At 40.3% G+C, this 27,794-nt stretch overlaps 1 protein-coding gene across 1 annotated transcript in view; it reads left to right on the top strand.

The window, feature by feature from the left end:
- The window catches only part of SLC26A3 (solute carrier family 26 member 3), a 29,235-nt gene extending 3,061 nt beyond the window's left edge, over nucleotides 1-26,174 (top strand). Inside the window, exons 5-20 of the mRNA XM_032643337.1 lie at nucleotides 1,116-1,280; nucleotides 2,688-2,840; nucleotides 3,295-3,377; nucleotides 7,301-7,448; nucleotides 7,559-7,672; nucleotides 7,779-7,856; nucleotides 11,797-11,892; nucleotides 12,883-12,989; nucleotides 14,276-14,345; nucleotides 14,438-14,530; nucleotides 16,069-16,164; nucleotides 19,623-19,856; nucleotides 21,305-21,359; nucleotides 24,007-24,149; nucleotides 24,273-24,338; nucleotides 26,151-26,174. Coding sequence (XP_032499228.1) covers nucleotides 1,116-1,280; nucleotides 2,688-2,840; nucleotides 3,295-3,377; nucleotides 7,301-7,448; nucleotides 7,559-7,672; nucleotides 7,779-7,856; nucleotides 11,797-11,892; nucleotides 12,883-12,989; nucleotides 14,276-14,345; nucleotides 14,438-14,530; nucleotides 16,069-16,164; nucleotides 19,623-19,856; nucleotides 21,305-21,359; nucleotides 24,007-24,149; nucleotides 24,273-24,338; nucleotides 26,151-26,174 — 1,725 coding nt within the window. The remainder of the gene's footprint in view (nucleotides 1-1,115; nucleotides 1,281-2,687; nucleotides 2,841-3,294; nucleotides 3,378-7,300; nucleotides 7,449-7,558; nucleotides 7,673-7,778; nucleotides 7,857-11,796; nucleotides 11,893-12,882; nucleotides 12,990-14,275; nucleotides 14,346-14,437; nucleotides 14,531-16,068; nucleotides 16,165-19,622; nucleotides 19,857-21,304; nucleotides 21,360-24,006; nucleotides 24,150-24,272; nucleotides 24,339-26,150) is intronic.
- The last annotated feature ends 1,620 nt before the right edge of the window (nucleotides 26,175-27,794 follow it).

Raw genomic sequence — 27,794 nt, 5'->3', positions numbered from 1 at the left:
TGGTGACAGGTGAAATGCTGAATTCAATAATATACCTGGAAATTTATATACTCACTAAACAGAACTCCATGCAATAGAGAAACTGGCAGCTTGGGAACTTTTTTCTTTCTAATTCCTCATTGACTACAGTCTATTTGGAAGGGATGGGCACTTAGCACTTTGAATTGTCCATGTCAAAGATTTGGAGAAAGCTGAAAATGATTATGGAGGGGTTTAAAGCCTCACTCCCAAGCCACACCCCTGTCACCATGCCTGGATTATGAAAATGTCCCTATCCTCAAGATGTTAGATAGTGAAAATGTCAGACTCCTCAAGATGTTGCTTAAGTTTACGGCTAATGATATTATTAGTTAAGACCATTCCTTAAAGAAAAAGAAAAAAAGAGTCAATTCAAACCAAGACATAAGTGGTGGGTCTTCTTGACCAACAATGAGGTCAGTTCAACAATGGAGTCCGAGTGCATCTCTGATCCTAGTGCATTTGCAAACTCACAGCTCAGTTTGCATTCCGGGGACAGGAGTGGAGAGGTAGGCCAAGCATCTATCCATTTACTTTCTTGCAAAATCCTGAAGCTTTGGGGGAATGAACCACTTTTGCCCTCATTTAAAATCAAGCACTTTTGATGTCATGAGCAGTTACGTATTTCCTAACAAAAATCAAGCAACTTGTTTGAGGGAATCTGAATGGATGTTCGCCCATGCATGCGACAGCAGCTGTAAAGGGTAACTGAAAATTCCCTGGGAAAATTTATGAGGGCTAATGCTAGATAAGATTCTGCTATGAAAGGTTTATGGGTGAGTCTCCTAAAGATACCGCACTTTCAAAAGAGGGAAGAGAAGAAACCTGTTAGTTCTTGGGGGTATACTGGACTGATGTGCTATTTGAACACCATGTAACATTCCACCTTGGGGTGGGGGGTGTTGGGATGGGGGAGGGAAGCAGAGGGTGGTACCTTGCATGGGAGGTTTTCCAGGAGGCAACAACACTTGCTTCTTCAAGACACAGGGGTGGAGGCTGACCTCCACATTTTGAATCATTACAGTAGCTGATCCTTCAGTCTGCCGAGGTGTTCTCTGAATCTACACTAACAAAGGCTCTGCTCTCTCTCTTTGCAGTTGCTCATGGGGGTTCTGCAGCTGGGCTTCGTGGTGATTTATCTGTCCGAATCCTTAATCAGTGGCTTCACCACAGCTGCCGCTGTTCACGTTTTGGTTTCCCAGCTCAAATTTATTCTTCAGCTGACAGTTCCAGCACATGCTGATCCATTTTCAATTTTCAAAGTAAGTATTCCTTTTGCTTAAAAAAATATGGAAATACACGAAATTCACTATCATGTTTCCAGGAGAACTTTCCTTTCGTGCCTTTGCTGCAGGACTTACCTATAACTTCCAAGAAATCAATGGGCTGTGAAATGTATTCACATTAAGAAAAAGCGGCAAGGAGAACAACGCTGAAAATCTACCACAGCGACCATATACCACATCAGCTGATGTGAATAACAGAAATTAACTATCACTTCTCTTAGATTTGAGTGTTCAGTATTTTTAGAAAGAATAAACATCGATGCCCATTATTAATAGTTTGTCCCAAGTTTTAAAATCTTTCTCAAAATCTTATTTTGAAAGAAATGTGCTGATTGAGTGGAAGTGCTTCCCTAGTTCTAAAAAGCAGGTCTTGCTCTTCTAGAATTGAAGTTCTGACTCTTATGCATCCCTGTTTATAAAACAAAAGGAAATTGGCCAATATGTAAATAGAACAGTGGTTCTTTCTCCTCTCCTCTAAAGGATGTTCTGTAGAACAGAGAGCATTCTTAGCGCCTCTGAATTTATGTATTTTTGTCCTCATTCTTTCTTCCTCTCTGAGGCTAGCTACAGGTTTGTCTCTTTTATCTTTTCAAAAATCCAGCTTTTAGTTCCATCGATCTTTTCTATTGTCTTTTTAGTCTGTGTTTCATTTCTTTCCACTCTGATCTTTGTTATTTCCTTCCTTTTACTGACTTTGGGCTTGTTAGTGCTTCTGTCAAGACAGTCTTTGGGAATCAGAGACAAACTCCCTCCAAATTGGAACCAGCCCTCTCTCACTCCCATCCAGAGCTATTCCAGAAGTGGAGTCTTTTGGGAACCATTTGGGATCCAGTTTGGACCTGCTTGAGCTGTCTGGATCACACAGATACGGCACCCAACTGGCTTAGAGAACTGCACAGCTAGCCAGGAAACTAGTTTCCAAAAGTGACAGAGACAGTCAACGAAGAAATATGAAGGGTCTGAACATTAAAAAAAAAAAAAAGCCAGGAATTAAGGGGATACATGCTAAGAAAAACTACCAGAGGTCAAAAGTTATTCCCTGGACAGAGCAGTAGTGTTGATTGTGAAATTTAAAAGATGGCAACGAGACCTAAGAGCAGAAGAGACTAGTTATAAAAATGTGAAAAACGTCCAAGAAAATTCAACACTAGACGAAGAGCATCCCAAAACCAGTGTGGTGACAATGCTGTGCTGACTCACCCTTCTCATATCTCCATGCTAGTCTCTGCAATTACTCGTGGCTAACATGAGCAGAACAGGGAATTGCTATCAATCTGTCAGTCGTTTCACGTCTATGTTTATTTTTATCTATTTGGAATTAAGTGTTATATCCAAATTACACATTAATGTAGCACTTGGGTGTTTTTTACTTTTATACTCTAGGTACTAATTTCCATATTCTCACAAATAGAGAAGACTAATATTGCAGACCTTGTGACATCCTTGGTTGTCCTGTTGGTGGTATTTGTGGTTAAAGAAATAAATCAGCGCTACAAAGCCAAACTTCCAGTGCCCATTCCAATTGAACTCATCATGGTAACTGATCGTCTCAAGACTTTCTTTCATAATTCGTTAGTCTTGTGTTTTTATGTCTAAAGCCCTTCACCGTCTGTAGATCAGGAGGCTTTAGTGGGACTGGTGACCTCTCTGCAGTTTCTGGGTATCATATTTAGTATGGTTTTCTCTTTATTCAGAATTTAATAACTTGCTTTGATGACTTGGGGTTTATTCTTTCCATGTAAGACAAGGATGGGGCAGAGAGCAGACCTCTGAGAATCCTAGTGAGAGACCCATTGGAATGGAGCTGTGGTTCTCAGCTTTGGTGGTACATTAGAATTGCCTCGGGACTTTTCAAGAAGTAGCCAAACCTGAGCTTGAGATTCTTATTCAATAAGTAAAGGGGTGGCTTTTGGCAATGGTATTTTTTTTTCAAAGCAAGACTCTTAGTTACATCTCCCATTTCTAACTTGGGCAATTTGCAACTTTGCAGACTGTGATCGCAACAGGTGTGTCATATGGCTTTGACTTCAAAAACAGGTTTAACGTGGCCGTGGTTGGGGAGATGAAAAGTGGGTAAGTGTCTCTCTTATTATGGCATCTCCAAGCTCTAATTAGAGAGTAAGCAGTAGTGACGAGCGACTTCAAGCTGAAATGCATGAACGCAGCTCAGAACCCTCCCTGTATCTGGCATCCATCATGCATCCAGGAGGAGGGCTCACTACCCTCCTTCTAGGGGGGAGTCACAAAGGACATAGGGTCTGCTGTTCTTAACATCAGAAAGTTTCTCTGTGTGGAAGAACTCACAAACCAGAAGAGAAGGGGCTCACACGCAAGAAAAGTGAGATAGTGAAAGTAGAAAAATAGACAAAGTAAACTTGCTCCTCCCCTTAAAAGGAACCGAGGGAAACCAGATTTCCTTGGCCATAAATTACTATAAACAATATGTAGTGTTTTGTTTGAGGTTACTGGAGCCAAGTTCCGACAGTTCAAAGGAGACACTGAAGGAATACCTGCCACACGCTGCTTGAGCAATCCAGATGGGCACACTCTGTCCTCTCTGAAGATCAAATTCAAGACAAGCCCCGAGCAACTCTTAGCGCTGCAGAAGGATGGGAGGCGCAGCTTGTACAAGGAATTTGAAAACGTATTCCATTGCATTCATTGGATTGAGGAGGGAGATCCAGTTTTGTGCTCTTTCCTCTCTCTGCCCTCTGGCCATAGCATCAATTTCTTCCAACTTGCTTACCAAGGAAAGGTGGTATTCCCGTAAAAAAAAAAAACCAAAAAAAACCTCCCTCCCTCCCCATGCTTAGGAGTATTTGAGAATTATTCCAGGAATCAGCACTTATATGCATTGCATTGTTGACTTAAAACTAACTAAATTCTATTAAAAGCAAATATATATTTTTAAGCAAAAAATATTTTTATCATCAGATAAAATTGTGTTACCACTTGTAATATTTGGATCACAAATATCACTTTTAACTTAAATGGGAGAAATTAGGCTGAAGCTGAAAGACTATTTCTAGTGTTTCTCTCCACTCTGCAACTTTCAAGTGATTATGCTTTTTTTTTTTTTGCGGTACGTGGGCCTCTCACTGCTGTGGCCTCTCCCGTTGCGGAGCACAGGCTCCGGATGTGCAGGCTCAGCGGCCATGGCTCACGGGCCCAGCCGCTCCGCAGCATGTGGGATCTTCCCGGACTGGGGCACGAACCCTTGTCCCCTGCACCGGCAGGCGGCCTCTCAACCACTGCGCCACCAGGGAAGCCCGATTATGCTTTATTTAAACATCTTGGGAGACACAAACTAGATAAATAAGTAGATACAAAATTAAAGAGGATCTTGCCAGAAAGGTTTTGAAATAAAAGGTAAGGACACTGAGTTACAATCTTAGAGACAGTACTTAGTAAATATATTTTAAATGTCAATGGACTTCCCTCCATAGTGTGTGTGGGTAGGGAAAGGGGTAACTCACATTTATAGGTCATTACACTCTACAGAGAGGCAGTGTAGCCCAGTAAGCAAACTCATGCTTTCTAGAGGCAGAGTGCCTAGGATTTACTTCGGACTCACTTCCTGATCTTGGGCAAATAAACTCTGTGCCTTAATGTCTTTGGCTGTAAAAATGGGGCTAAAAATAGCATAGGTTATTACATAGGGTTCTTGTAAGGACTGAGTTAATATGTGTGATGTCCTGAAGTGCCTGGCCTACTGTAAGTGTTCGAACTGCATTACTGCTGTTCCTAATTTAGCACCTAAATTAGGTACTAGGCACTCTACACGCTTTTTTTTTTAATTAATTGATTTATTTATTTTATTTTTGGCTGTGTTGGGTCTTTGTTGCTGCGCCTGGGCTTTCTCTAGTTGCAGCAAACGTGTGCTACTCTTCTTTGCGGTGTGCGGGCTTCTCATTGCGGTGGCTTCTCTTGTTGCAGAGCACGGGCTCTTAGGCACGCAGGCTCAGTAGTTGTGGCTCATGGGGTCTAGAGCGTGGGCTTCAGTAGTTGTGGCGCACGGGCTTAGTTGCTCCGCGGCATGTGGGATCTTCTCGGACCAGGACGCGAACCAGTGTCCCCTACATTGGCAGGTGGATTCTTAACCACTGTGCCACCTGGGAAGCCCCTACATGCTTTTTACAGTCCCATTTTTTCTGAGTGATAATCAAGTGAGCACTTTAGATTTCTGATGATTGCAAATAGAAGATAACTGGAAGGTAACGATTGCTAATTATTGCTAATCTGTTATTAATGAATATGACACCTTAGAAGTGACTTTGTGAAGCTACATACACCGAATGCAAATAACTTGGCTGAAGGAAAGAGATCATTGAAATAGTAAAGGAAACACAAAGGATATATTCAGATTCCAGAGGGACCCTGTAATAGTAGCTTACAGGTACTTTGTACTTTACAGTGTGTCAACAGTAGTCACATTCATTATTTATTTGACCCTCCCACAAAAATTATGAAGAAAAGAGAACAAGTGTTATTATCATCACTTTACAAATGAGGAACCTGGGTAAGTAGCAGAGCCAGGAAATGAATCAAGTTTTCAGACTGTAAATCTCCATCACACCACTCTGCCTATGGTGATTAGAGGCTAGAAGAAAAGAATGATAGCAGGCTTCTGGTTATTTTGGTATAAAATGCAGATTATAATTGTACCACTGGTTTTAGACTATACATAATATTCCAAGCTAACTTTCTGATTTATGAAAGCTGCAGAATATGAAATAATAATACTTCTTCAAAATTAGAGCTAAAAATCTAGTAACATTCACAAAACATGAAGAGCAATTTAAAAAGAGTTGAATGGACCCAACTAACTTACCTCCAATAAGTTTTAGGTCAGAAACAGATGTTTATAGGAGCTGAGCATTTTAGTAAATTGATGTTGAGTTTGGGATATTTGGACTTTATAATGCAATTAGTAAATATTATTTAACTGCTCTGAGTTCATGAGGCGCAGGTACAGGAGTATCCTCTGTGGCTTGAGTGTTTCCCTGACACTATCTCACTTTAAATGGAAACCCGCCCTCCGCCAGGGCCACAGTTGGCTCTAGAAGTTCTGTGGAGTGCGGCGCAGAGTCTAACGCCCATCTGTTTGCTAAGGGTTTTCCATGAAAGGTTATCATTTTCAATGAAGCGAAGAATTTCTTGCTTTCCTTCTCTCAGAATTGTGTTTGCTCAAAGAGCCTTCATCCATGGATAGCTATTGGAGGCATAACGGGTGATGCTTTGCAACCCAATATAACAATACAAGTGGGATCTGAGACATTTTGCACAAAGCTTATATTGATCTAAGTGTACACTATAGTGTGGCTATGCTAGCAAAATCATATCAGATTTATCACTATCACTGGACTAGATTTACACTCATATCAAATACAGGCGGCATTGCTTTTCAACAGTAAGACAACAGATTCCAAGGTTTTCAGTGGTGCTAAATTCTTCCTAGTCATACTCCAAAGGCACAACTCAGCCTAGATTGCATTCATTCATTCACTGACTTGCCCAACAATTACTGACCACCTGATATATGCTGTGAAGGACCATTGTTGGTCCTGGTCATAGAATAATGAAGAAGTTACAGTCCCTGCTCTGGGTCTGGATGGAGAGTTGGGGGAGAGAGGGGCAGGGATGGAAACAGGAGGCATCAAGAACTGGGGAAGCATAGAGAATCTTGCCTAACCCTGACCTTGGGGGTGAGAGAAGACTTTCTGGAGGGAAGGATAGGGATGAGGGGAATGGTTCAGGGAAAGGCAACAGCAAATTAGAAGCTGTCAAGGTGAGAGATGATGGGTGATGAGAAACAAAGAAAGCTTGGTATAGCTGGAGTATAAATTCTGGGAAAATGGTAGTAATTAAGCAAGATGTGGAGGAGGGGTAATTGGGACCTTGCTAAGGAATTTGCACTTTTCCTGAGAACAAATGGATGCTGTTGAAGGTTTATAAGCAGGTTGGTGGCATTCTGACTTGTTTAATTTCAATTTCAGGTTTCAGACCCTTATCACACCTAATGTGCAGACTTTCCGAGATACCATCGGAGACTGCTTTGGCATTGCCATTGTTGGCTTTGCAGTGGCCTTCTCTGTGGCCAGCGTCTATTCCCTCAAATACGATTATCCCATTGATGGCAATCAGGTAAGTATAAACCGATGCTGGGTCTAATTAGGCAACTTTATATACTATTCTGCATGCATAATATCAATGGTGTCGCATCTAAAGAAGATTCTTCCTTGTTCTCCCATCAGGAGTTAATCGCCTTGGGAGTGAGTAACATATTCGGTGGATCGTTCAGAGGATTTGCAGCAAGTACAGCCCTCTCCAGATCAGGGGTCCAGGAGAGTACAGGAGGCAAAACCCAGGTACTGGAGGATCTTTGCTGTGAGGGTCGTCCTAGCTTGAGTCACTGGGGATGCGGATCCCGGGGGGAAAGTTGAGTCTGTGATGAGAATGTTCTCATCTTCACAGGTTGCTGGCCTTCTCTCTGCCATCATCGTGCTGATTGTCATCCTAGCCATTGGATTTCTCCTGGAGCCTCTGCAAAAGGTAGCACTCCTCTCTCGGACTGACATCTCTCTCCTTTGGGTGATGAATCAAGGACCCTGGTTCTTAAACTGAGGAAGCACAAACTAAACTAGGGAAAATGAGTATCTACAAACTCTCAGATCCTCTTCTTAGCCAATACTCTATGGGCCAAAACGATTTCTTTTTCTCCTGGCACTATCTTATGAATGTTAGGAATGCAAATATCCAACAACTCTACCCTTGCAACTCATACTCTGCCTTATCAACTCTCCTTTTCAACCGCTATGTTTGTAGCCCCAGATATAATTAATGTTTACATAGGAAGGCATCCTGGCACAGCAGCTTCGATATGGATTGACTAAAGTGAAGATTTTCTTAAAGGTTGAGGTCATCAGGGCCTCTATCGAATTCAGAGAATGGTGCTATCATCCACACAACCTGTTCTTAGGAATACGCCCTGCAGCTCCCAGAGTTTGGTTTGACTCCAAGACCAAAGCTGTCAGATTGCTGGATGGGAGCCAACAGCTAGACTTTGACCTTGTACCTTCACCTCATGCTCCTCTCTCCATCTCTCCTGAACTGTAATTTTTGAGGGCGTAGTTTAACGCTTTGTCCACCGTGGTAGGTTACAAAAATAACAGCGGGCCCTAGAAAATACAGAATCTGTAGGAAACCAGATGATGGTCAATACCTTGTTCTTTGTGGTGTTAATTTGACTTTGAGGGAGTACAGGGGGCACCGGCTCTAGTCCTGTAGATGTACTTCTAAGCGGCTCTGCCTCTTATTACCTGTGTGTTTTGGGCAGATTACTTAACCTCTCTGAACCTCAAGTTGCCCATTTGTAAAATAGGGAAGGAAATAGTCCCCACCTTACAGAGTTGTTGCAAAAATTGAATGAAATAATGCACGTGAAATATTTAGGTGGCACAGGGTGTGGCACATGATAAACACTTAATAAATAATAGCCTTTTAAAATTTTTTTATTTTTGGCTGCGTTGGGTCTTCGTTGCAGTGCAGGGGCTTTCTCTATGTGTGGTGAGCAGGGGCTATTCTTCGTTGTGGTGCGTGGGCTTCTCCTTGCATGGGCTTCTTCTTGTGGTGGCTTCTCTTGTTGTGGAGCACGGGATCTAGGCACGTGGGCTTCAGTAGTTGCGGCATACGGGCTCAGTAGTTGTGGCTCGCAGGCTCTAGAGCGCAGGCTCAGTAGTTGTGGCGCACAGGCCTAGTTGCTCCGCGGCATGTGGGATCTTCCCGGTCCAAAGATCGTACCCATGTTCCCCTCATTGGCAGGCGGATTCCTATCCACTGCGCCACCAGGGAAGTCCCAATGCTAGCCTTTATTGTAAAGATTATCATTGTTTTTGTTATTCTTATTCTACAAACATTCTATTATACCTCTGACTACGAAGCACATAGAGACAGGACACAGCCCACCAAAGTCTGTTGGTTGTTATCTAGGCCTTTTTCCTTGTTGGTGGGTTGCCGGACCATGAGTTTTGTCCAAGGTTTCTGGAGTCCCAGGGCAGTTATCCTGAATGTGGCCAAGCAGTGCACAGTACTCTTTGCTAAAATTATGCGTTCTTCCTATGCTAACCTACTGATTTCCAGAGGAATGGCATAAAATGGGTCAAAAAGTCACCACCAAAGAAATAATGTGTGTAAGAATGTATATCTCAATAAAAATAAAGGCATACACAGCTCCCCGAAATAGAGAATTCTGCCCCGTGTGCTTCCTCCCATGTGTATCCCTGGGCTCTACCTCACCCACTTCACTTGGGAGAAACTAAAAAAACAATTGCCGTTTAAAATCCTATCTCTTTCGTGAATAAACCACACCAGTGACGCTGTCCAGGATGCTAATCAAAGGCCCTACTTTGTAAAGGAACCATGTGACAATTCCTTCTTAGACCATTGTGTCTGTAATGTTTTTGTTTCATCTGAATAACTGGTCTACTTCTTTTTATCATATAAGGACAAAATAACCCTTCATGATAGCTAAGAATGAACGTCCCTTGAGCGCTTACTAAGCATCAGCAGAGTTCTAAGCATTTTGTTTACAATTAATCCTTTGTAGCAATTACAGTATGGATACCTGGTTCCTGGTAAAATGATTCCCCTTTTCCTGTCTATGGCTTCTCAGGGCTCTGTAATCTTTATTTTTCTTTAAAGGGCTCTATTGTGTATGTATTTCACTGTAAATTGTTTCAATTTTTTTTTAATTTTTAAAAAAATTTAAATTGGAGTATAGTTAATTTATAACGTTGTATTAGTTTCAAGTGTACAGCAAAGTGATTCGGTTATACATATATATGTTGTTTACCCATTTTCAAGTTGTTTTTCCATGGAATACTGACCAGGTGGTAAATAATGCCTAATGAAAAGAAAAAATATGTCTCTTCTGCAGGTAGTACTTGACGTGTTTTATAGTAAAGTCCCCCAAAGCAGCAGGCTTATTGTACAGAGTACTGCGAACCTTTCACGCAGCTACCATGGCAGGGGGGCAGGGCATCTACACAGCTACACTACAATATCAAAACGAGTACATTGACATCGGTACAGTACTGTTAACCAGATTACAGACTTTATCCAGTTTCCCCCATTTTTTAACTGGTGTGCATTTGTGTGTAATTTCCTTTTTAAAGTCACTTAAGACAATATTTAGTCTTCTAAACAACAACCTGTATTCTCACAGTGAGTAAATGAGCTAGTCAGGCATTAAATTATAAACATAACTTGTGAAAATAAAAAATGTCTAGATCAGTTAAACTATATTTGAGATAGGAAAACACAAACTGTGTTTGGTTTTTCTTTGTACATTTCTTTTACGGTGTGAAAGTAGTCAGTATACAAATTCCATAGTCCATTCAGAATTGAACAGCTGAATTGGGGGCAGGGGTTGGGGGCCTGTTCCTACCATTGTGTTAAAACCCAAATAAGGAAGAGAGGGTGCCATTCAGCATTTTTCACCTTAATTATCATAATTCCTGCAAGACAAATTATCTCATTTTGCCATGCCACGAAACAAAAACTTGAGCTTAGCTGACCACCCAGACCCCTCTTCGTGACTCTACTGTTCAGCAGTATCACCATCAGGCTTCTTAAAGGAGGCTGTGTTACTGCCTCTTCCACTCACTAGTTCACCTACTCATTCGCTGAATAATTATGAAGCCCCCCCCCAACACGTGCATTTACCACAGTAGGTTCTGGGGATCTAGTAGGGAACAAGACAGATAAGGTTCACACTGTCCCAGAGAGTCGGCGTCAAATCTTTGCGAACCTCTCTGTGATCTTCGGCTTCCTCTTACTAAATCACATGATCACTGATCATCATCCAAGGTTTGAATTCTGATTCCAAGACCCCAAGCTCCCCAAGTTTCTTTTTTTTTTAAAAAAAGATTTTTTTGATGGGGACCATTATTAAAGTCTTTATTGAATTCGTTACAATATTGCTTATGTTTTACGTTTCGGATTTTTGGCGGCGAGGCATGATCTTATCTCCCCAACCAGGGATGGAACCCGCACCCCCTGCATTGGAAGGCAAAGTCTTAACCACTGGACCACCAGGGAAGTCCCCCCACGTTTTTTTTTTAAACGAAGAGCAACCCCCTCTCCCTACCTACAGTAAATAGACATACACTAGACCACCTCTGCTTGGGAAGAATTTCTTTTGGTCATAGGTCTTCAGATCTGCCTTTCTCTGACCCAAGGTACAGGCGAGTAAATGCTATCAGATCACCTATGGCATGTCCCTGTCACTGTGGTGGGGACAAAATCATGGCTGGGGACAGCTCACAGTCCCGGGTCTGGTGTATCGTGCGTGGCATTGCACACCAGAAAAGGGTGTATCCTTTGATAGGCCTTGAGGCCCTGGAAAGGACTCACTTATTTACAACCTTCACCTTTGCTTCTCTATGGTTATTGGATTATCTCAAAGTACATCTGCTCTTTATGTTTTTCACAGTCTGTCCTGGCAGCTTTAGCCCTTGGAAACTTGAAAGGAATGCTGATGCAGTTCACAGAAATACGAAGATTGTGGCGAAAGGATAAGTATGATTGTGTAAGTAGAGGCGATGGTATTTGAAAGAGAGGAATCAGAATGACATTTTAATGCTGATGTAAAATGCATATTTATATTGCAAACAAAGTGAAATTTTGTTTCTATCTGTCTGTTCAAATAACCTGAGTTTATTTGCTATCCTGAAACTACATACTCTAATGATTATTCTCTGGGATTTTAATGTAAAAGGATGAGCTACTTGCAAGTAGGCAATGGTCCATGAAACACAAGGAGAGAACTTCTTAGATCTGTTCTAAAACTTCTTGAAGTCACCTCTAACACCACAGAAACTCTCTGAATCTTAGGGTATGCATTGCTTCTGTTCTTCATTACATCATATGTTAGTTTCCAGAGAATCTGTGAAGAAAAATTCTGAACGTTCCTTTTTTGGAAACACTCTATAAAGGCTCCCCTCGCTCTCAGCATGCCTTACAATGAGAAGCCCATGTCCCTAATTATATCAGGGTCAAGGTCTGTGGTGTAAAAAGGCTTGTTAACATAGCTTATGGTACTTAACAAGCATAAAGTAATAAACCACACTTGGTTTAGTTTTGCTGCTGATAGATCAGTGTTAGGGATTTTAACACTTTTTTGGCATGCTATGAGTCTGGTAGAGACAGTAGCCTTTAATTAAATCAGAGGACCAAAAGTAAGAAATTAGTCCAGGCTCTACCAATTAATTTGCTGATTTTGACAAAGAGCAGCTGGTTCTGGAATTTTCGCTGTGACAGATTCGATCATTTCCTTAACTGGCTCAGGGATGGGATTAGAAATGGTACACTCGCTTGGGATTTTTGAAAAGATTTGCTTGTGTTTCTGCAGCTCAGAACCCGAGCCAGCAGAAATGACCTCAAGGCAGGTCCCTTCTGCTGTGCACTCCCAACTTCTGCTTTGGGCCCTAGAAGTTCATGCTTTCTTATAGCTCTGGACCTAGGACACTGTACTTAAATGAGAGTAAACGGTGGTGTATGTGTTGCCTTCTTTTGACAGCTAATTTGGGTCATGACCTTCATCTTTGCCGTTGTCCTGGGCCTCGGTTTAGGCCTGGCTGCTAGTGTGGCGCTTCAGCTCCTGACTATCGTCTTCAGGACCCAGTTGTAAGTGCTCATTGTGGTCTGCATCCTTGCAGGCTTTGACCTGCCCAGGTCGGAGGAGAAAAAAACCTGTCACTTGTTAAGGGAAAAGCAGTTTAGTGGATAGGTATGCAAATCTATCAAGATTGGCTAAGCCTGGGATTTCCCTGGTGGTCCAGTGGTTAAGACTCCACGTTTCCACTGCAGGGGGCGAGGGTTTATCCCTGGTGGGTAACTAAGATCCCACATGCTGTGCCGTGTAGCAAGAAAAAAAAAAAAGGAAGAGAAGATTGGCCAATCTGTTCTGCCTCACCCCAAGGCCTGAGGGTGAAAGAATGGCCCAACCTTAGAGCATCAGCCAGATCCCACCAGTTATTGGTCTGCTCCCTGCTTTGACACCAATTCAAAGAAATCATAAATCTCTGAGTCTGTTTGCCCAGCTGTAAACTGGTGGTAATTCTATTCTGAGCAGGTTTACTGTCTTTGTCTCAGACTTGTTAAACATGGGAAAGTGTTTCTGAGAAGATTCTGAGATTCTCCGTGTCTGGGGGAGTGTTGTTGTTCCTCTGGATGGGTTGTTAGATTGGGCTCCCACCTGAAAATCAAGGAGCTGGATTAGAGAACTTCTCAAAGGCCCCCCTCATCCCAAAATGCCACAAAAGCTACTTAGAATTCTTGATTTTTAACAGAATTCCAGTCCAAACATCTTTGGATTCTTAAATCTCTGCCATGTAATGTCACCACCATGTGGTCACTCAGCCTATGTTGGATTACATGGCATGACAGAGAGATAAGGCTTGTTGGGATCTAAGGTGTTCTAGAACAGAAGGTATTATCATAGTTAAGGTTGATCCTGGACTGACGGAACACATTTACATTGAAATGTTCCTGCACTTGTTTATTCACTCATATTTTCATTCATTTCTTGGGGACCCATCAAACACAGAGACAAACTGAGTGGTCATAGGCAAATCATGATACTTCTCCATGTCCTTATCCATACAACAAGGTGACTGTATCTGCCTTATTTCACCCACTAACTGATATTCAGAATCAAAATGGCAAAGCATATGGAAGTGCTTTGTAAACTGGATGTGGTAAATGGGAGGAGAGGTACGGTTCCAGGAGCTGTGGGAGGGTCAGTCAAAGAAGGTGTTTGCCCTCCAGGGCATGATGGCGTGAGGATTCCCCAACCTTTAAAATTTGGAAAAGTAAGCCTGCTTTGGAATGCTGGGAAAACATCGACGTTAGCCTCATAGGCCTAACGTATATGCATGAATGATTCACTTGGTGTTGATTTTTCCCTACAGTCCTAAGTGCAGCACGCTGGCTAATGTTGGCAGGAGCAACATCTATAAGAATAGAAAAGATTACTCTGAAGTAAGGAAAACTCAATTTTTCTCTTTGATTGGCTAAATGATATTAATATAAATCTAATGGGCACCATCTACTATGACTTCTCTGCCTTACAGATGTATGAACCAGACGGTGTGAAGATTTTCAGATGTCCATCTCCTATTTACTTTGCAAACATTAGTTTCTTTAAGCAGAAACTTATCGATGCTGTAAGGTTTGGGGTTATTAATGTTTTTAAATTCCACTGAATATCTAGGAAAGAAATGCTTGTTCTGTAACAGGAGTGTCATTCATTTCACATATGTTGAGGCTGGGTTGTGTTTGTGTTTTTGTATCCTGTGTCCCAGGGCAGGTGGAACTACATTATAAGGGGTCCATTAACATGTTGGGAAATGAGACCTTTTTTTTTTTTTTTTTGGCCGTACGCAGGCCTCTCACTATTGTGGCCTCTCCCGTTGCGGAGCACAGGCTCCGGACATGCAGGCTCAGCGGCCATGGCTCACAGGCCCAGCCGCTCCGTGGCATGTGGAATATTCCCGGACTGGGGCACGAACCCGTGTCCCCTGCATCGGCAGGTGGACTCTCAACCACTGCGCCACCAGGGAAGCCTGAGACTTTTTGTATAAGGTCCAATATAGAGCCCCTTTTTATTAAATTCTGCTGTAAAGTAAAAAGATTTACCACAAGATTTTGGGCTGCTGGTTTTTATCAGATGATCTCCTACAGATTTTCTTTGGGAATCAACTTCAGAAACAACACGAGTCCTTAATATTTGACTGCATCCTTGAAGAGATTCAGGATAGCAAATGAATACTTATAAGTGAAATGAATAAATATAAATGAATATTTAACACTAAATAACAACTAGTGTCCCTGGTGGACTGGAGAGAAGCTGACAAAGAAGCAGACTTTAAGGTTAAGAAACAAAAGCTCAGCACTCACTCTTTCACATGCCTTCTGGTCCACTCTGTACCTTGCACAGAGCTTCTGCCTTAAACCCTAACTATTTTTACTCATTTGTTATGCATCAAATATCTTTCTACCCAACAATTTTTATTTTTTTTACAAAAATGGGATCATACTGTCTATCTGGCTTTAGATACTGTCCTTTTCACTTATCTTTCCATCTCACTACATTTTTTTGTCAATGATGTTTTTTATTACATAATTTGATCCTCCTTACTTATTACTCTGGAGCTAAATATTACCACAATAAGAACACATTTGTTTTGGAAAGGGGAAAAATGAACCTTACCCTCAGATCTAATACTAAAAGTATAAAATAAGATATATAATAGTAGATATTATAAAATATAATCATACAAATTTTAATAGAATAAAAAGTATCTAGAAGCAGGATACTAATTAGATGCCACTCATATTCAACAAATAGAAAAAATAAAATAAAATAAAATTCCCTAAGGGTTGTGTGGGCCAAAAACAAAAACTTCCAATAGAATTTAGACCCATTAATGGATACTTTAGGGATAAAACCTGGATGGTACAGAGGTTTTTGAACGTTAACTGCATACAGGCTGGGCAGACCATAGGTCGGATACAATGCTCTCAATGATGATGTTTGGACCACTTGTAAATTTTATTTCAAATATCTGCTTTATGTGCCCCAATCCCTCAACCCATCCCACTTAATTATGCTATATAAGTAGAATTATGCTATTAACTAGAATTATGCTATATAAGTAGCAGAATATTCAGCATTCTTGTAACACAGCAATGGGCTTCTCAGGTTGGCTTTAGTCCACTTCGAATTCTTCGCAAGCGCAACAAAGCTTTGAAGAAAATCCGAAAACTGCAGAAGAAAGGCCTGTTGCAAGTGACACTGGTAAGCTTCTTGCCCACATTTCTGCATATTATACCTAAAAGCTTAGTAAAATGTAATTCAAGAGGTTGGTTCCATTCCTTTAAATGAAATGCCGGATAAACAAGGTACTTTGTGTGTCAATTAGTGTCATGTTTTTAAGGGTCTCCTTAAAATTGTATTCTCCTAAGAAATTTTTTTTTTACGGTATGTGGGCCTCTCACTGTTGTGGCCTCTCCCGTTGCGGAGCACAGGCTCCGGACGCGCAGGCTCAACAGCCATGGCTCACAGACCCAGCCGCTCCGCAGCATGTGAGATCTTCCCAGACCGGGGTACGAAGGAACCCGTGTCCCCTGCATCGGCAGGCGGACTCTCAACCACTGCGCCACCAGGGAAGCCCCTAAGAAATTTTTTATTCTCCAAATAAAACAGTTTACAATCCCATCAATTGACCCAACTCTGAATCTATGCTTCAGAAATTCACTACTTATCCTTGACATACAGTGTTTTGTTTAACATCTTTAGTGGAGTATATTTGCTTTACAATGGTGTGTAAGTTGTTGCTTTATAACAAAGTGAATCAGCTATACGTATACATATATCCCCATATCCCCTTCCCTCTTGCGTCTCCATCCCACCCTCCCTATCCTCCCACCCTCCCTATCTGCCCCCCCCCCCAGGTGGACACAAAGCACCAAGCTTATCTCCCTGTGCTATGCGGCTGCTTCCCACTAGCTATCTATTTTACACTTGGTAGTGTATGTATGTCCATGCCACTCTCTCACTTCTTCCCAGCTTACCCTTTCCCCTCCCTATATCCTCAAGTCCATTCTCTATGTCACATCTTTATTCCTGTCCTGCCCCTAGGTTCTTCAGAACTTTTTTTTTTTTAGATTCCATATATATGTGTTAGCATACGGTATTTGTTTTTCTCTTTCTGACTTACTTCACTCTGTATGACAGTCTCTAGGTCCATCCACCTCACTACAAATAACTCAATTTCCTTTCTTTTTATGGCTGAATAATATTTCATTGTATATATGTGTCACATCTTCTTTAGCCATTCATCTGTCGATGGACACTTAGGTTGCTTCCATGTCCTGACTATTGTAAATAGAGCTGCAATGAACATTGTGGTACCTGACTCTTTTTGAATTATGGTTTACTCAGGGTATATGCCGAGTAGTGGGATTGCTGGGTCATATGGTAGGTCTATTTTTAGTTTTTTAAGGAACCTCCATACTGTTCTCCATAGTGAATGTATTAATTTACATTCTCACCAAAGTGCAAGAGGGTTCCCTTTTCTCCACACCCTCTCCAGCATTTATTGTTTGTAGATTTTCTGATGAAGCCCATTCTGACTGGTGTGAGGTGATAACCTCATTGTAGTTTTGATTTGCATTTCTCTAATGATTAGTGATGTTGAACATCCTTTCATGTGTTTGTTGGCAATCTGTATGTCTTCTTTGGAGAAATGTCTATTTAGGTCTTCTGCCCATATTTGGATTGGGTTGTTGGTTTTTTTGATATTCAGCTGCATGAGCTGCTTGTATATTTTGGAGATTAATAATCCTTTGTCAGTTGCTTCATTTGCAAATATTTTCTCCCATTCTGAGGGTTGTCTTTTCGACCTCTTTATGGTTTCCTTTGCTGTGTAAAAGCTTTTAAGTTTCATTAGGTCCCATTTGTTTATTTTTGTTTTTATTTCCATTTCTCTAGGAGGTGGGTCAAAAAGGATCTTGCTGTGATTTATGTCACAGAGTGTTCTGCCTATGTTTTCCTCTAACAGTTTTATAGTGTCTGGCCTTACATTTAAGTCTTTAATCCATTTTGAGTTTATTTTTGTGTATGGTGTTAGGGAGTGTTCTAATTTCATTCCTTTACATGTAGCTGTTCAGTTTTCCCAGCACCATTTATTGAAGAGGCTGTGTTTTCTCCATTGTATATTCTTGCCTCCTGTATCAAAGATAAGGTGACCATATGTGAACGGGTTTATCTCTGGGCTTTCTATCCTGTTCCATTAATCTATATTTCTGTTTTTGTGCCAGTACCATACTGTCTTTTTTCTTTTATTTGTTTATTTTTGGCTGCGTTGGGTCTTCGTTGCTGCGTGCGGGCTTTTCTTCGGCTGCAGCGAGCAGGGGCTACTCTTCATTGCAGTGTGCAGGCTTCTCATTGTGGTGGCTTCTGTTGTTGCGGAGCACAGGCTCTAGGCACGCAGGCTTCAGTAGTTGCAGCATGTGGGCTTAGTTGCTCTGTGGCATGTGGGATCTTCCCGGACCAGGGCTCGAACCATGGTCCCTGCATTGGTAGGCAGATTCTTAACCACTGCGCTACCAGGGAAGCCCAGTACTATACTGTCTTGACTACTGTAGCATTGTAGTATAGTCTGAAGTCAGGGAGCCTGATTCCTCCAGCTCCCTTTTTCTTTCTCAAGATTGCTTTGGCTATTTGGGGTCTTTTGTGTTTCCATACAAATTGTGAAATTTTTTGTTCTAGTTCTGTGAAAAATGCCATTGGTAGTTTGATAGGGATTGCATTGAATCTGTAGATTGCTTTCGGTAGTATAGTTATTTTCACAATGTTGATTCTTCCAATCTAAGAACATGGTATATCTCTCCATCTGTTTGTGTCATCTTAATTTCTTTCATCAGTATCTTATAGTTTTCTGCATACAGGTCTTTTGTCTCCTTAGGTAGGTTTATTCCTAGGTATTTTATTCTTTTTGTTGCAGTGGTAAATGGGAGTGTTTCCTTAATTTCTCTTTCAGATTTTTCATCATTAGTGTATAGGAATGCAAGAGGTTTCTGGGCATTAATTTTGTATCCTGCTACTTCATCAAATTCATTGATTAGCTCTAGTAGTTTTCTGGTAGCATCTTTAGGATTCTCTATGTATAGTATCATGTCATCTGCAAACAATGACAGTTTTATTTCTTCTTTTCCCATTTGGATTCCTTTTATTTCTTTTTCTTCTCTGATTGCTCTGGCTAAAACTTCCAAAACTATGCTGAATAAGCATGGTGAGAGTGGGTAACCTTGTCTTGTTCCTGATCTTAGTGGAAATGGTCTCAGTTTTTTACCATTCAGAATGATGTTGGCTGTGGGTTTGTCATATATGGCCTTTATTATGTTGAGGTAAGTTCCCTCTATGCCTACTTTCTGGAGGGTTTTTTATTATAAATCGGTGTTGAATTTTGTCGAAAGCTTTTTCTGCATCTATTGAGATGATCATATGGTTTTTCTCCTTCAATTTGTTAATATTTGTTAATATCCTTGCATTCCTGGGATAAACCCCACTTGATCACGGTGTATGATCTTTTTAATGTGCTGTCGGATTCTGTTTGCTAGTATTTTGTTGAGGATTTTTGCATCTATGTTCATCAGCGATATTGGCCTGTAGTTTTCTTTTTTTGTGACATCTTTGCCCACAGTGTTTTTCTTGGTCACAGTTCTTATGCATATTAGTATCCTCTCTTGCAGAAAGGATATATATGTACTGTTGATGGCTTTAAAGATTCTGACGAAGAGCTGGACAATGATAATATAGAAGAACTGGATCAGCCCATCAATACAACAGACCTGCCCTTCCAGATAGACTGGAACGCTGATCTTCCTTTCAACATCATGGTCCCTAAAATCAACCTCCACAGCCTCATTCTTGACTTTTCAGCAGTGTCATTTCTTGACATTTCATCAATGAGGGGTCTCAAAATGGTAATTTCTTTTTTCTGAATGGAAACAGCTAATCAGTCACTAAAGGTAAAAAAGGTGTATTTGTGGAAGGATGCTCCTTTAGATAACACATGCTTAAGTAGAAGTAAATTTTAATCTTAGAATATTTCATGCAGGGAGTGCAGGTGGGGCATGTTCAGAGAACTCTTTAAAAGTGCATTTCCCATGAGACTGCATATAATTTCTAATGTATGCTTATAGACAACAATGCTCATAATCCTATTAAATTCCAATTCTGCAGTGCCTTCAAATCCTTGTGGGTGTTGTATCTCAATTGTCCTGAAATAGAGGAGGTCTTGGGAAAAAGTGGAACAAAAAAGTGGCCTTTTGTTTTTATCCTCATCTTTCATAAGCCAGTGAGATTTCACTTGACTATATAACAATGTGTGGTTTTTTTTAAGCAGATATGCAAAAGAATAAATGTCACATGTGATTTTAAAACAGAACTTGTAACAATCAGGTTGCAGGCTCTTTGCACAGTTTCGTCAGCATTTCTGAAATAATGAGTTTCTAACAGAAATGCAGAAACAGATATCAAGAGAATTTAAGAATTCCAAGTCCCCCTCTTTTGCTTATTTTTTTATAGAAATCTGCCTACATAAAAACTGACCTAAGATCTGTTAAGTATAGGTGAACTGGATATAAAATTCAAAAATAGGATCAATTTTATTTCCTTCAAACTATCTTAAAAAAAATCTAAACATCACATAACTTTTGAGACTGCTTGCCTTTTCTTTTTCTTTGCTTCTGTCTATTTTAGCTTTGGAGGAGAAAATACACAAGAAGTTTATGTTTTGATCTTGGCAGTATAGCACAAAGGACGGGGACTCTGCCTTAGGTTTCCTTGGTTTCCTTAAGGTCCTAATTCTTACTTCAGCCCAGTAGAGGCTCTAAAAGTGTTTACTGATGATAATAGTGATATTAATGATCGCTAAACTGATCAACAGTACAAGATACTTTTCTTAACCTTATATGACCTTTCTCATATCACTACTGGCCTTTGTTCTTAGCCTAAAGACCAGGAAAACGGATAAAGATTCATTGGTGCTAGATACCTCCAGGCACTGTGGACAGGAATAAAAAGAACAATGTGTACGGGTCATGGGGTTTTTTTAACTTTTATATAGATGAAAGCTCTAAGTCAAGATCATCCCATAGAAGAAACTTTTAAAATTAAATCAGAGTTCATCTTGTGAGTCAAGGCAGAACATTTTCCCATCATCCTTCCTTAGAGTTCTTTCCTTTGGATTTCTTTCTTTTTGTGATAGAGCCTTGTTATTAACTTTAGTATCTCTATACTATTGTCTCTGTTCAAAATGTAAAAGGCTCTGAAAGCAACATATCACCCTAAGACATAATTATGATAGTTTTCTTTATGATTCTGACAAGAGAAACTGTTCCCTAAGGAAGATCTACTTTCTTTTTAACAGATCTTGCAAGAATTTATCAGGATTCAGGTAGATGTGTATATTGTTGGAACTGATGGTAAGTTGTTTTGTTTTTATATTTTGACAATTTCTTCACTGCTAACTCTCAATCTAGACAGCTTCTCCAAAGAACAGGCACTTTTTATGATCACCAAGAAGGAAATCTAATTTGTAGATTTCCAATAGAAATCTCTAGGGAACAGCATATTTATATTTGAGTTGTGTCAATATGTAATTAACTTTACAATTTGAATCCTAGTTTAACAGGCAGCAAAGGAGTGAATATGTAACCACTGTTTACCCTAAACTTCCTAGAAAAGTAGGCTTGTTTTCTCTTTTCCTCACCTCCCTCGATTCATCGGCCCATAATTACCTGGTTTCTGCTTCACCTCACTGATGAGGTTGCCCTTGCCAAGGTCATCAATGATGTCCAGGTTGTCAAGATCAACCACCCCCAGCCCAGCCTCATTCTCTTGGAGCTTACTTTAGCATTGAGGTACCTTTCTTTAGCCTCTGTCTCCCTGACTTCTGCAAGACCATTCTTCTGAGTCCTTTCCCACCACTCTCAGAGCTCCACAGTGTCTGACATTGTTTCCTCTCCACACCGCAGTCGGTCTTCCCCAAGGTTCAAACCTAAACCCTATGGTTCTAATTCTATCAACTCTTTCTAAGTCAATCTCTTAGCATGCTTATGACTGCAAGTATGTCTACAGGTTAATGAATCCACTAACTACACCTTCAGCCCAGACCTTTCTTCTGAGCTGCAGACCCTGTATTCAACCATCTGGATGTCCTCCAAGTACCTAAGATACATGTATTCAAAACTAAATATATTACCTTCCCTCCCAAAACTACTCCTTCTCCTTTTCTATCTTGATCACTGCATCACCACATACCCACCCAGTTGCCCAAAGTAGAAACCTTGGAGCCGTCTTTAATTTCTCCTCCCCATCCCTCTATATTCAGTGAGTCACCATAAATATTCCCTAGTGAATCACTCCTCCTCTCCATTTCTATAGTCTTAATCCAGATACTTATCAGTTCTCATCTAAGTCCTCTGCAAGAACTAATCAGTGTCCTTGTCCATGCCTAGAATATTCTCCCATCCCATTTTCTGACTCATCCCATTAATCTTTCTCATGAAACTTATAGTCTAGTGGGAAAGCCCGATAATAAACAAATAAAAAGATATTTCAGGTAATGATAAGCACTGTGAAGAAAAGAACAGGGTTAAGAGACACAGAGCCACAGGGGTAGTGCTATATTAGACAGGTGATCAAGGATGTCCAGTAATGCGACATTTGAGCAGCGACTGGAATGAAGTGAGGGAGTCAACCTTGACAGTATCTTGGGGGAAAGCATTTTAGGGAGGGGGAGGACAAGTGAAATTGAGGGAGACGTGAAATTGGCATCTTTAATTTTTTGCTCTCTACTGGCTCCTATCCATAAAATCTACAGATATACTCTAGTTTCAAGGCTTCCTTATAATTAAAAATATTCTCTTAATCTCAGTAACCCTTTAATCTCTTAAACAATTTTATTCTTTCTCCATCATCCCAGGTTTTTTAAGATTGTCCTTTCCTGCTGCCTCTGCTGCCTGGCATTCCTCTTGGTCCTTAACTAAGATCATCACCTTCCCTCTCAGTGCACACCACCTGCATCCTGGGTTCTGGCAACCACAATGCCCTCCTCTCTCCCTCTCCCTCAGACACTGCTAGGTCTTGTCGATATTGAAAGTTTGCCTGTGAACAGACTTTCCCACCTCCACCCTTTCATACCTTCTCTTCATCCTTCTTTCTCCAGATCCTAGGCATTCTTTTAAACGGTAACTGCTTCATCAAGTTTTCCCAGAATCCTGCCAAGAGGAAACAACCTTTACCCTTCTTTCTCTGAATTTCCATAGCACATGATCTGTGCCTCTCTTATTCATTCTTCAAAAATCTGAGGACCTACCTTGTGCTAGGCATTATTTAAGACCCCAAAAAAACATTAAAGAAAAAAATCAGATTGCTTCCTGCCTTTATGATTCTACAACAATTTCCCTTTCATTAAGATAGTATATAAGTGCTCTACCTTCACTCCAGGACAAGATTCATGTCTAACTTAGGTTTTGATCCTTCATATTACCCAGCCAGAGCTTTGCATATAGTAGACATGATGTAATATTTGGTTATCTGTGCAAACAATGCTGGTTAGTGCCTACAAGAATAGAATTCCTCAAAGATGACTGGAGAGGTAATGTACGGTGCCAAGGAAGATGTTTTCTGATAGTACCCAGCACCTTTGGGAAAATGGACTAAAGCAGTAACTAGTAAATCCAGAACCAGGGCACTGGTCCATGAGTATACATTCTATTTTGGCAGAATCTCAGCTTTTAGTAATAAGCTACATTTGATGCTCCAGTCATTAACGAGGGAGATTAACTCACAAGTCTCCTGCCTAAAAGTTTTTCTCAGTTGAACCTTTTCCTTCTTTGTTTTTACATGAACACATTATATGTGTAACTTTCTTAGAAAGGTGTCCTTTAGTTCCAGAAGACATTGTACTAATGGTACACTGGTATCGTACCATTGCAACCCCCAAACATTTAACCAAACATCAGTGAAATGCACATTTGCAAACGTAAGTTCAAATCCCCAACCTCAAGGAGAAACCCATAGCCAAACAATTACTTCTTCCTGTTATTCTTTCTTTCCTCTCTTCAGATGACTTCATTGAGAAGCTGGCACGGTGTGAATTTTTTGATGATGAAGTCAAGGACTCAATATTCTTCTTAACAATCCATGATGCTGTTTTGCATATTTTGACGAAGAAAGATTATAGTACTTCGAAGTTTAATCCCAGTCAGGTACCAGCTTTTTGGCGACTTTCACATTTGTATAACCAACCCTCTGTGCTTCTTAAATTTCCCTTTATTTTTCAACATTAGAAAAATATATTCCTAATCCATATTTCCATCCTGGTTTTTCAGGAAAAAGAAGCAAAATTTGATTTCACCATAAACACAAATGGAGCATTACGTAATCGGGAATGTCAGGTAAGATTCCTCAGCAGGTTTACCTGTATCTAGACATTAGGACAAAACACTTTTAAAAATAGTGAGGCCTCTTCCAGCACACTGCAGAAAGTCCAGCACCTGTTTGAGCCTCTGTGCCTCATCCCTACAAAACTGAAGCAATAACAAAAAAAAAAAAAAGAAAGAAAACTGAAGCAACGTCAATCTCATAGGGACTCTGGGGGGAAATGAGCTCAGACCAGTACAAACAAAGGATGGAAAATAGTGATACTCGATCTCTTAGTGCAATATTGAGCACAGAGAGAGAGAACGTTTTGTTTTCAAAGTACTTACAACAAAGATCTTATTCTGGTCTTGTCAATCCATGAGGCAGGGAAGGAATTACTGTTTCCATCTACAGATGAATTTGTGATAGAGCTGAGAAGCTAATGTACACATCCTGACCCCCAGATGCATGGGAAGCCCCTAGACAGTGCCTAGCCCAGCACTGAAAGTTAGGTTCCTTTACTTCCTTACTTGAAAGAGTTGTCAAATCATCATTTAACTGGATAGTGCCGTTTCATTCTAGAATATTCATTTCTAGAATATTCACTCCTATAAGGGACTGTCTCTAGTTTGGGAAAAGCAGAACTACAAATCAAAATGGGTATCTGCTGTAAGGCAAGTATATGGTAGGTGCATTACATTCATGATCTCAATCTTTACAACAATATGCAAAGAAGATATCTTCATTTCACAAATGAGGAAATTAGAAGGGCTCAGAGAGCTTAACTAATTTGCTTAAGGTCACACACTAAACTGACAACAGGATTTGAAGCAAGATCTGTCTGATGTCAAGATCTATGTTCTGCACACTATGATATACTGGCTGTTTCCTTTGGTGAAAAACTAATGGATGTGAGGGTCCTGGGAAAGAATCTAATGATTGTCTTCAAGTACAGGAAGTGGCTGGTGGTATTTCTCTTATTTGAAGAAAGGTCTAAGAAGAATAGCAAAAAGGAATTTAAATTAGAAATGAAGCAATGTATAGCATAAGATAAGCCTGGATGATTATTAAGAGTTTTATCAAACAGAAAAAGGTTAGGTGAAAAAGCCATTCCAGAAAATTAGACCTGGTGGGGGAGAGGAGAGCCATGATTCTGTTTCCCAGGGCTGTTTTCCAGAAAACCCCACATCTAGCACCTTGCCCAAGGCCCCCACAAAGAGAGCCTTACCAGAAACCCTCTGCCCAGTTGTTGGATTCAGAATTGTCACCAAGTTTTAAATGATCAAGTATAGGAACAGAATTTAAATCTGATGTCCAATCATAGCTTTAGAACCAACTGTCAAACAGAATGTAGTCAATACCATCCTGTACCTGTTTCCCTATATTTAAAAAAAAGAAATATTTAACAGGAGCTCTTTGCATTACTTAGAGGAAGATAAATCAGCAGTCGTGGTTAGGCCACCAGTGGTGATTCATGTAAAAGCTGAGTGTCCCTGACCAGCACACTTGGCCCCTTTGAGTTTGTATGGCCCCTGTAACAAATGTGAAGAAATATATTACTACAACACATTATATTCTTATTTTGGTTAAGTTAAATTAGGCCTTTGAAAGATACACTTCTATTACAACATGGTATCACATGGTTCTACGTTAACCAGGTAGTCGTGGAAGGTATTATTTGATCATTAAAACTGAAGACAAAAAACTTGTTGGTGACTCTGGTAAGTTCTAGCTCCCAATTTTAATCAGATTGACCACATTTCCTCTTCTTAAATACAAGATATGATTATTAAGAGGGATAGAACTTAACAAGTCTTTTAAAGCAAGAACTTTCTGTCTTCTTCCAGGTACCCAGTGAAACAAAATTCTAATCAAAATATAATTCAGAGGGATCCTCATCTGACTGTCACATAAAGAACAACTTTATACCCAGAAAGTTATCGATAAGTTCATACATTGTATGAAGAATATTTTTGTTTGACAGAAATTATGTTTCAAACTTTGGAACGAGGTTGTTCTAGCATGGTATATTTTTCACATATCTAGTAGGCAATTATGTAAATACTCTTAATTTTATACCTTGTAGATTTATCAAAGGAAAATTATTTTGTTTGTATGTATTTTTATAGCACTGACAGATTTCCATCCAAGTCACTACCTTTGCGCATATTTTGCAGTACATTTGCACCACTGCTTTGAATCTTGTAATTTGTATAGTTCATACTAATATATATCCATTTTAAAAAATCAATTGTACAGTGGGTGTGTCTTGCTTTGTAAAATTTCTTGTTAGTTTTCTGAAACATGCTTGCTGTCGGTCCTCTTTATAGTGATCTGACTGGAAACCTGCTACATGAGAATCTTCTAAACCCCCTGCAATGAGACTTCTTTGCCCAGATTTTATGATTACTATAGCTTTTTAAAGCACTCAACCTCCTATCCAGATTTAGATACAATCCTTCTAATGCCCTATCTGTAACTATAACTAGTTTTTGACTCTTTCTTCACTGCTGGTCATTATTTGTAACTCACAGGGTAACAGCTCTAGAACTCAATTCAGCTGGAGAATGAGATTCAGCATGTTTCTCTTTTTTGCTGGAACTGTTCTTGGTACAAATTTGTATTTATTTTATGTAATAGAAATTAAACATCATCACCAACAGAAAAAGATTCAGTGGCCTCTGTTCAACATCAAAGCACTTTGTCAATGGGAAAAGTTGCCCCAATTGTTTTAGATCTCACCTCTGAATGTTTATTGTCAAAGTACCCTTCTAACCTTTGTTAATGTCTTTACTGAGAGGGCTTGTCTACTGGACTTAAAACCAATTACAGAAAAATAAAACAAAGGCTTATTTGTATAGCTACTCTTAATTAAAAACTAGAATGTCAGCACTCTTTATAGCAACGTGTCTTAAACTTTTTGAGTCATGGACACCTTAGAGAGCCTCATGTACCCTATGGACTTTGGGAAAAAAATACACATACACATATACCTTTGTATATGATGCCCTATGAATCTCAGGTTAAGAGCTCCAGTACGAATTGAAAGCATGAGCCTATTTAATTGGTCATTTGGCTTGGGGGTGGGGCAAAAGCCTTGCACAGAATTGTCACTGATGTCTGCATCTTCACAAGCAAAGGTGCCCTCTACCCTCCTCTTGCCAAGCAAAATGTCATAGAGCAGGAAGAAGCACTCCAATTACCGTGCCCCCATCACAATCCATTCAACCTTAACATCTTGAGTGAGGTTCACTTATCCTCATCCTTAAATGTTTTTTCTCTGAGGCCTCTAAGGTGGATATGCTTTGGGTAAAGGGCATGCATGGGACTAGGCCTCTATTTGCCTGCCTCAGAGCAAATATTGGAAATTGACCAGGGCAAAGACTCTGAGCCCTGATTTAGGAAGAGGCTAAGAGATTGCGTTGGAAGATAAAAATAAAACTTATGGGACTTCCCTGGTGGTGCAGTGGTAAAGAATCCGTCTGCCAATG

This window comes from Phocoena sinus, chromosome 9 (genome assembly GCF_008692025.1).
Source record: "Phocoena sinus isolate mPhoSin1 chromosome 9, mPhoSin1.pri, whole genome shotgun sequence".
NCBI classification, from domain to species: domain Eukaryota; kingdom Metazoa; phylum Chordata; class Mammalia; order Artiodactyla; family Phocoenidae; genus Phocoena; species Phocoena sinus.
This window is presented reverse-complemented; position numbering and strand designations above follow the sequence as displayed.